Source organism: Citrus clementina, unplaced genomic scaffold (genome assembly GCF_000493195.1).
Source record: "Citrus clementina cultivar Clemenules unplaced genomic scaffold, Citrus_clementina_v1.0 scaffold_5, whole genome shotgun sequence".
In the NCBI taxonomy this organism is placed as follows: Eukaryota; Viridiplantae; Streptophyta; class Magnoliopsida; order Sapindales; family Rutaceae; genus Citrus; species Citrus x clementina.
The window spans coordinates 11,160,763-11,170,404 of NW_006262201.1; the positions used below are offsets into that span (position 1 = coordinate 11,160,763).

Genomic DNA, 9,642 nt, shown 5'->3' on the forward strand with positions numbered 1-9,642 from the left:
CAAATTCGGACTCTATTTTGCGTGGATGTATGCGGGAGAGAATTTATATATGAGTGATGATACAGTCATAAACTGCTGTACAAACTGATATTATACAAACTGATGTGGCATTAATTCATTGGTTGAATGAAAATATAAAATAATATAAAGAAATCATGTGGGCCAAGAAATATTTAATTCAACCAATAAATTAACACTACATCAGTTTGTACAAGAGTTTATGACTATATCATTACTCTTTATATATATATATAAATTTGTTAATTCAAAATTTTAAAGTACAAAAAAGTTTGGGAAAACTTTAAAATCGTGAGGTTTTAAAATTTTCTTAGACCTTTCCTGCATATATATGTAACCTCTTTCTTTTTTCTTTTTTTTAATGCAGACACTCTGTTAAATCATACGACTTAATAGAGTTAATTTTCAATATACTATAAAGTCGCATGGTTTAATATCATTAAAAAATTAACTTTATTAAGCCATGTGGCTTAAAAGTGTGTTCCTATAAAAAAAAAATGACGGCGCCCGCACTCGAGAAGGAATGTGTGTGTGCGCGTGTGTGTATATATATATGGGATGTATACTTGAGATTAACTAGTGATGAAACTGGGAATTTTTTTCTCAACCTAAGCCAAAAATATTTCAATAAATATTGATCATGGAGACTAATAAGATTTTTTAAGTTATACATAATAATGTTGTAGGGACTAATATGAGTATTACTAATTTTATTGAGATTATTAAAAAAACAATGTGCTAATTTACCAATATGATTTTTCCAATCTTTTTTCTTTTCGTTATTTATTCCTTTGTGAATTTGAGTAGTACTAATAACATTAATGCTTGATATTATTTTGTGCTTATTTTTTAAATTAGTAATTAAATCTGAACCCTTATAGTAGAAGATTACGGAAAAGTGAACACACAGAAATCATATAAATCATTACTAGATCCAAATTTGTGCTATTTCATATATAATTTGTGAATATTTATAATTACGCATCACAACTAGTGGAGTAGAATCAGGGAAATTAAACATTCTACAATCATTGACGTGTGGGGTGGGGATAAGCATAAACTTTTTCTATGCAGTATAAAAGAATGCAATAACTCCTTTTCTTTCAGTATCATCGCAACAAAAGCACATCTAATAACTCTTCAGAATTCTCGTCTTCTTTGTCAGAATGGTTGATGCGATCGTTTCCTCTCTCCTGGAGCAGCTGATCTCTGTTGCGGCTGATGAAGTGAAACAACAGGTGAGGCTTGTGACTGGTGTCCGAGAAGAAGTGAAAAAGCTTACCAGCAATCTTCAAGCCATTCAACTTGTGCTGGAAGATGCAGAGAAAAGGCAAATGCAGCACGACAAAGCTGTTACTTTTTGGCTGGATCAGCTCAAAGACGCATCTTACGACATGGAAGATGTGTTGGAGCAGTGGAGCACTGCAAGGCTCAAATTGCAGATTGAGGGCCTTGACGATGACAATACTCTTGCTCTTGCTGCTCATAAGAAGAAGGTATGTTCCTTCTTTCCTTCTACCTCAAACTGCTTCGGTAGTTTCAAACAACTCAGTCTTCGTCATGACATTGCTGTCAAGATTAGAGAAATCAATAAAACGCTGGATGATATTACCTCTCAAAAAGATAGGTTTAAATTTGCTGAGAATGTGAGTAACAATGTCAAGAAGCTAGAGCGAGTGCGAACCACCTCCTTGGTTGATGAGGGGGAGATTTGTGGTAGAATTGACGAGAAAAATGAGCTGTTAAGCAAGTTATTGGGTGAGAGTAGCGAACAACAAAAAGGGCTTCGTATCATCTCACTGTTTGGGTTAGGGGGTATAGGTAAAACAACCCTTGCGCAACTAGCCTTCAACAATGAGGGGGTGAAAAGAAAGTTTGACATAGTTATATGGGTGTGTGTATCAGACGCTTTTGAGGAGATTAGGATTGCTAAAGCAATTCTTGAGGTTTTAGACAAATCTGCTTCTAGTTTAGGCGAATTCCAATCTCTTATGCAACAGATTCAGGAATCTATTAGGGGGAAGAAATTTTTTCTTGTTTTGGATGATGTGTGGGATGGAGATTACAAAAAATGGGACCCGTTCTTTTCTTGTCTAAAGAATGGCCACCATGAAAGTAAAATTCTAATTACCACACGTGATAGGTCAGTTGCACTCCAGATGGGATCAATAGATATTATCTCTGTCAAGGAGTTGGGTGAAGGGGAATGTTGGTCATTGTTTAAGCAGGTAGCATTTCTAGGTAGGTCGTTTGAGGATTGTGAAAAATTAGAACCAATCGGACGAAAAATTGCATGTAAGTGCAAAGGCTTGCCTCTTGCTGCAAAGGTAATTGGGAATCTGTTGCGCTCTAAAAGAACAGTAAGCGAGTGGCAAAGAATTTTAGATAGTGAAATGTGGAAGGTGGAAGAGATTGGGAAAGGTCTTTTGCCTCCTTTGTTATTGAGCTATAACGATTTGCCCTCCAGTTCTATGGTGAAACGATGTTTCTCATATTGTTCTGTCTTTCCAAAAGACTACAATATAAGGAAAGAGGAACTAATTACACTATGGATGGCTCAATGTTACCTTAATTCAGAAGAAGATGAAGAGATGGAGATTATTGGAGAAGAGTATTTCAACATCTTAGCAACACGCTCTTTCTTTCAAGAGTTTGTGAAAGATTATGATGATAATGTTATGAGTTGCAAGATGCATGACATAGTACATGATTTTGCCCAACTTGTAAGTAGAGAAGAATGTTTGTGGGTAGAAATTAACAGTAGGAAAGAATCAGTCATAAACTCTTTTGGTGAGAAAGTCCGTCACTTAGGGTTAAACTTTGAAGGAGGAGCTTCATTTCCTATGTCCACTCCTGAATTTAATAGATTGCGTACCCTCTTAATTTATGATTTAAGTCCTTACAGTCCGTCTCTTAATGGCAGCATCCTTGTGGAGTTATTTAGTAAAGTGGCATGTTTAAGGGCACTAGTTATAAGGCAATGGTTCGTACCCTTAGATGACCAAAATTTCATTAGAGAAATTCCAGAAAATATTGGAAAATTGATACATTTAAAATATCTTAATTTATCTGAATTATGTATAGAGAGACTGCCTGAGACTTTGTGTGAATTATATAATTTACAAAAGCTAGCTGTTAGATGGTGTACAAATCTTAGAGAATTGCCTGCGGGGATTGGAAAGTTAATGAACATGAGGAGTTTAATGAATGGTCAAACTGAAAAGCTGAAGTACCTGCCAATAGGGATTTCCAGATTGACCAGCCTTCGAACATTAGAAAAGTTTGTTGTGGGTGGAGGTGTTGATGGTGGCAGCACGTGTAGGCTTGAATCTCTGAAAAATCTTCAACTCCTTCGTGAATGTAGAGTAGAAGGGCTGAGTAATGTATCGCATGTAGATGAGGCTGAGAGGTTACAACTTTACAATAAGAAAAACCTCCTTCGTTTGCATCTTGAGTTTGGTAGAGTCGTAGATGGGGAAGGCGAAGAAGGGAGGAGGAAGAATGAGAAAGATAAACAACTTCTTGAAGCCTTACAACCGCCTTTGAATGTAGAGGAATTATGGATTTTATTCTACGGAGGCAACATTTTTCCCAAATGGTTGACTTTGCTAACCAATCTAAGGGAACTAAAACTCTTCTCGTGCGTTAACTGTGAGCATTTGCCTCCACTGGGAAAATTGCTTCTGGAAAAACTCACCCTATACAATTTGATTAGTGTAAAAAGAGTGGGTGATGAGTTTTTGGGAATAGAAGAGAGTAGTGTTGATGACACATCTTCATCTTCATCAGTTATTGCCTTCCCCAAATTGAAATCACTCAAAATTGAGGACTTGGATGAATTGGAAGAGTGGAATTACAGGGTTACGAGGAAGGAAAGCATCTCCATCATGCCGCGTCTTTCTTCCTTGGAAATTGATTGCTGCCCCAAATTAAATGTGCTGCCAGATCACCTTCTTCAAACGACGACACTGCAGGAATTGAGTATTAGGGGGTGTCCTATTCTAGAAGAACGTTACAGAGGAGAAGACTATCATATGATATCGCACATTCCCCACACCAAGTTGTAAATTCTCGAACGGTTGCAATTACCATCCCCCGCCGGTAATTTCTGCTCCTCCCCTGTTTTACTTTGTTGTTACTTGTAATGAAATTAATAATAATAATGATAATCATTATATTTTGAATTAGATTTCTATATTTTGCCCATGTCTCACAGGAATATGCAATATTTTCTGGGAACTTTTCCCGAGACACAATTTCTTTGATGCTTTGTAGCAGTGTTTGAAAACTAAAGTATCAGTTTTACCTTTTCTAATGAAAATCCTATTTTTGATATATATAATTTGTGTGACACTCATTCTTGAGATTTGTGAGATGGATAGAGTAATTGTGTAACTGTTTTACTACATTAGCCCATTTTGTTTTGAGGAAATGTCAGAACTACATTAGCAATTCACATGTCCATACTAATTTGGTTTTACTGATGCAGGCAGCAGAGCAAGTCTATGAAAATGACAAGTACTGTGAAAGGATTGCCAAAATGTCCTGCTGGTAATTCACTTGCTTTATTTTATAGAATTTTATTTCCATCTTCTTCTATTGATATCTGTGTTGCGTATAACAACAACAGAGAAGTTAATAATTGAGTACTGCGTTGCACTAGATTCCCTACTAGTACTGCGTTGCATTTTTATCTTATCTAATTTATAGAATTTTCATTTCCACCTGCATTGCATTTTTATTTTATTTTTAGGTTGACTTTTGAAGACTCTATGGAGAAAATTGGGGTAACCAAGGATTATCACTGTGGTTATTGTGCAACGTTTGGTTTCTGGACTTTGAAGAAGTGATGGCCGGGTCTGCTCTGTTTCAATTGTTGATGGATAGCCGCCTGAAAGTTATGATGATTATTATTGGTTGTAATAACAATTTGAGGTACTCAAAAGCTACAAAGCAAAGCACATGTAGGCTGATCATATGCTTCCATGAAGGAATTCGGTGTTGACACTATTATGCAGGTAACCACAGTTTATAATTTGCACAGATCTGCATTGTCAGAATAACCTTTAATATTCATTGTGTTTCTTTGTGTTATCTTGATATGTAGGGTATCGTCTTCAAGGATTTGTAAGAGCGTTTGCAGTAAAGTTACCAGCTCGTGCAATTGCACTTTCATTCGGAGTACAATTTTGGATTTTCAAGGTTTGTATGTTTGGTTGCGATTAAAATGTTTAGTCACTCATTCCTAATCTTTTCTGATTTTCAAGTTATTTAATATTTGTCCATAAGCAGTTTTCCAACTCAGTGAGAATATCTTTTTTTTTTTCTCCACACATGTTTCAATGCTTGTACCTGTTTTGGCCGATTTTTCTAACTGGTAGAAATTCATTTCCAATGTTTCCTTTTGGTTTGAGCACAGACAGAAATAAACAGAGCTCTGGTCACAGACAGAATATCATCTTCTTTGGTATTTTGTCTCTTAGGTCTAATCTTTAGTAAAGTTATTTTTGTTTCTGTAAGTTATCAGGTTAAGGATACCAAGCAGCTTATTAAGGCAAATGTCAGAATGAAGATTGCTCACCGCACCCGGTATGTATGATGGCGAGGAAGATTAATTGTTCACAAGCCAATTTGATGAGTGTTAGATTTTTGGCTTTATATATTATTAGAGCTCTTCCTTTTGAGAGATGTCTGATCAAATTTGAGTAGAGAATCTTCGATGAGAATTTTGTTGTAAGAGTTTCACGGTAGTGAACATTGAGAGCTTGAAGTCTCTTGAGAGAGAGAATCGTTATCCTTTCAATATTGGTAAGCTCTCATTTGTTTGTAAAAGCATCTTTATATATCGACTGTGTTTCCTTGTGCTATCAGGTAGAGTATCATCTTCAAGGGTTTGAAAAAGTCTCTGTAGTAAAGTTCCAACCACGTGCAATTGCTATGGACAGGCATATTCATTTGAGTAATTCAGTTTCAGATTTTCGAGGCATGTATGCTTAATTAGTTTTGATTAAAATATTTAGTCAATCATTCTGAATCTTTCTGATTTTCAAGTTCCTTAGGGCCACAGCCAGTTTTTCAAGTCTGCGTGTGGCTGCAAAAAGATTGATGGTCATAAAATTATCTTGAGGCTTGAGGCATTGCGTTTGAGCGCACACAGAAACAGAGTAAGGGAAAAAAACTTGACAGTAGAAGGTGCTCTAAATATAGCAAAAGTATATTTCTACTTCTTGTGGCTATTTTACTTTTGTTTCTTTTGACATCATATTTGATTAATTCGTTCGAATTCGCACTCTCACTCATTATTTAAAACCATTTTCAGGTGGCTTGCAAGCTAATTAAGTTAATGCAAAAACAATACTCTATACAAAGAGGAGCAAATTGAAGGTGATAAATGCGTGTATAGTTGCCAAGTCGCTTATTTTACTTCTTTCCTTACACTAAGATGACTCTGGATTTGAATTTCCATAACTAATTGTTGGGCTGGTGCAGATTTTCTTAAGAGGGCCTTTAAGCTACCTTATGAAATTGGAAAGTTATTATTGCTTAAAGCAAGCACCATCTTCTGTTGCAAAGGCTTTCCCCACATGATGAGATGCAGTGATTGTTACCAGCCCCGTGTTTGTTAACTCAGGTCGGTATTATCAACTACGTCCTCTTCTTCACCATTTAAAGATTAAAATTTAGAACGCTTGTTTCGGTTTCTTGTGTAATCAGGCTAATAGAGCAAATATCAGAATGAAGATTGTTTAGTGCAACTGGTATGGCATGGATGATGATGGTGAGGAAGATTTTTCACAGGACAAATAGAGCCCTCCATTTTGTGAAATGTCACCCTCAAATTTCATTTGTTGAGCATTTGAAGTGAAGCTAATGCCTTAATAATAAGACTTTCCTGTGAAAGTTTCATTTGAGTGAATTTTGGGAGATTGAATGTTCTTAGATTGAGTGAGAAATTAAGCACATATCAACGATTTAGGTCGTCGGTGAATGTTTTTCTTTAATATTCGTACACTCTCATTTCGTAGTAAAAATCTCTTGACAGCTATTGGCTGTGATGTAGGCTAATAGCCAAACCATGAAGAATTATATTGTCATTTCTTTATGCCTGTTTTCTATATATCATTTCTATACTATCAAGAATGTAATTTTGCAATTATTTAACTCTGCTTCCGCTAACAAACAGTATTACAGGTGACAGCTTGCAGATTTTTTTCGCCCTTTTTCTTTCTCCATTAAAATTGCCAGAAAAGGAAGTGATCGGCTTGATTTTAGCTCCTGCAAAATGTGCTGGAGGCAATGTCTTTTGTATCAGCAAGTTATCAAACATTGTAGTCTAAATAAAGAATCCTGAATTGCTTCCCAAAATTTCAGGTTTTTCATCTCTCAGTTTCTTAAAAGCTACAAAAGCAAACCCTATGTGGGCTGATATGCTTCCACTGATCAGGAAATAATTTGGTATTGACACTATATATTATGCATGTAACAGCAGTTGACAATTACTTCCAACTTAATTACTTTCCAACAAATATATATTATCCAACAAATTTACCCAAATTTGTCATAGTTGACAATTCGCTTACAATGTTTCCTTGTGTTATCATGTGTGAATTGAAAGATTGAGAAAGGCTGATTTTAACAAACTTACGCAATTGAAGAGTTTGAAAAAGCATTTGCTCTAAAGTTTCCAGCTTGTTTAATTGCTGTGAAGAGGCACATTCATTCTGAGTACATAAGTTTTAGATTTCCACGGTGTGTAAGTTTAGTTGCCACCGAAATGTTTTGTCTCTTATTCTTAAAATCCTTTCTAAGTTCCCAGTTTTTTTGGGCTAACACTAACAGTTTTACGAGTGTGCAAGTGGTTGCTAAAGATTGATGGTTATAAAAATTATCTTGAGGTCTGAAATCTTAATTTTCTGTAAGTATCTGTATTTGAGTACAAATGTTTTAGACAAGATTGATGCATTACATAGTGCATGATTTTGCCCAATTTCTAAGCAGAAAAGAATGTTTCGATAGGAATTTATCATGGTAGTGAGGAATCGGTCATAAACTCTTTTGATGAGAAGGACCATCACTTAATGTTAACTCTTTAGGAGACTGTTCATTTCCTAACTCCATTCATAGACTTAGTAGATTGCGTGCCCTCTTAATTTACGAGGTTAGCAATTTGTCTCTTGATAGTAGCATCCGTCTAGAGTTATTTAGCAAATTGGCATGTTTTAGTGCATTAGATATGAGACGATTAAGTTTTGGTGAGATAAATTTGATTGAAGAAATTGCAGAAAATGTAGGAAAATTAATACACTTAAAACACCTTAATTTGTCTGATCTAGATATAAAGGAACTACCTGAGACTTCGTGCGGGTTATACAATTTACATAAGCTAGATATTAGAGGGTTCCGGTCTCTTTGAGAATTACCTCCATGAATTGGGAAGTTGATGAATATGAGGAGTTTACTGAGTGGCGAAACTGATTCATTGAAGTGCATGCCAATAGGGATCTTAAGATTAACCAATCTTCGAAGATTTGATAAGTTTGTTGTGGGTGGAGGTGTTGAACACGGCAAACCAAGTCGTCTTGGATCTATGAAAATTGAAAAACCTTCAACTCCTTCGAGACTGTGGTATAGAAGGGCCGGGTAATGCGTCATATTTTGGTGATGCTATGAGACTAGAATTCGCTAAAATGAAAAATCTTCTGCTTTCGAATCTGTCTTTTGATGGGGAAGATCGAAAAGTAAATGATGAGGATGAACAACTACTTGAAGCCTTACATCCGCCTCCGAGTTTGGAGGAATTAGGGATTCTGTATTACAGAGGCAGCATTTTCCCCAACTCATTGATTTCACTAACAAATTTAAGGACTCTAAAAATCCGCTGGGGCAAAAACTGTGAGCATTTGCCTGCATTGGGAAAGTTACAATCTCTGGAAAAACTCACCATAAGTGATTTGAGGAGGGTAAAAACTGTGGGTAATGAATTCTTGGAATTAGAAGGAAGTACTGATTATGACCCGTCTCCATCTTCATCTTCATCTTCATCTTCATCGGTGACTGCCTTCCCGAAATTTAAATCACTCTTCATTTGGAAAATGTCTGAACTGGTAGGGTGGGATTATAGGATTACTAGAAAGGATAACAACTCCATCATGCCACGTCTTTCTTTCATGGATATCGGGAATTGTCCTAATATGAAAAAACTGCCCAATTACCTTCTTCAAACAACGACAATGCAGAGATTAAAGATTCGGAATTGTCCTCTTCTACAAGAACGTGACGGAGAAGGAGAAGACTGGCGTAAGATATCTCATATTCCCCACTTAAGAGGCATATGATGGAGGTCCATAACTAAATTCTCAAACGGCGGTAATTACTACGCCTGCAGGTAATTTCTTCCCTTCTAGTCACTTCGCTCTCTATTTCTATTTGGGAGAATCCTTAGAAATTTTTTTTTGCGACACTCATGTAATAATGTTGATAACAAAAATTATCATTGCAGCAGTTTGGTATTAATTTTCATTGATCCACAAATCTAAACTATTTATGTATAAATAATGCAGGCAGCAGAGAAGTTCATATAACCGGATCTGCTCTGTTTTTGGTTAAATGCATTCTCTAAGTTCA

The 9,642-nt window shown here is 35.9% G+C and overlaps 3 protein-coding genes across 4 annotated transcripts; all 3 read left to right on the plus strand.

Annotated features, from left to right (window-relative positions):
- Nucleotides 1-1,141: 1,141 nt before the first annotated feature.
- LOC112097931 (putative disease resistance protein RGA3) lies at nucleotides 1,142-2,544 on the plus strand. The gene is made up of 2 exons (XM_024183519.1): nucleotides 1,142-2,492; nucleotides 2,533-2,544. The coding sequence occupies exons 1-2, from the start codon at nucleotides 1,185-1,187 to the stop codon at nucleotides 2,542-2,544; spliced, it is 1,320 nt and encodes a 439-aa protein (XP_024039287.1). The 5' UTR covers nucleotides 1,142-1,184.
- Nucleotides 2,545-2,564: 20 nt separating this feature from the next.
- LOC112097700 (disease resistance protein RGA2-like) lies at nucleotides 2,565-6,081 on the plus strand. Of its 2 annotated transcripts, XM_024183059.1 has the most exons (7): nucleotides 2,565-4,119; nucleotides 4,508-4,569; nucleotides 4,772-5,036; nucleotides 5,126-5,220; nucleotides 5,546-5,607; nucleotides 5,890-5,977; nucleotides 6,070-6,081. In XM_024183059.1, exon 1 carries the CDS (start codon nucleotides 2,571-2,573, stop codon nucleotides 4,083-4,085), a length of 1,515 nt encoding a protein of 504 aa, XP_024038827.1. In that variant the 5' UTR covers nucleotides 2,565-2,570; the 3' UTR covers nucleotides 4,086-4,119; nucleotides 4,508-4,569; nucleotides 4,772-5,036; nucleotides 5,126-5,220; nucleotides 5,546-5,607; nucleotides 5,890-5,977; nucleotides 6,070-6,081. The 2 variants fall into 2 exon arrangements, 1 of the variants encoding a protein (XP_024038827.1); XR_002905199.1 differs by lacking the exons at nucleotides 2,565-4,119; nucleotides 4,508-4,569; nucleotides 4,772-5,036; ... (1 more) ...; nucleotides 5,546-5,607; nucleotides 6,070-6,081 and adding an exon at nucleotides 5,624-5,658 and having other exon boundaries at nucleotides 5,890-5,995.
- Nucleotides 6,082-8,705: 2,624 nt separating this feature from the next.
- LOC112097932 (putative disease resistance protein RGA4) lies at nucleotides 8,706-9,353 on the plus strand. Its single transcript, XM_024183520.1, has one exon. The coding sequence runs from the start codon at nucleotides 8,706-8,708 to the stop codon at nucleotides 9,351-9,353; it is 648 nt and encodes a 215-aa protein (XP_024039288.1).
- Nucleotides 9,354-9,642: the final 289 nt, after the last annotated feature.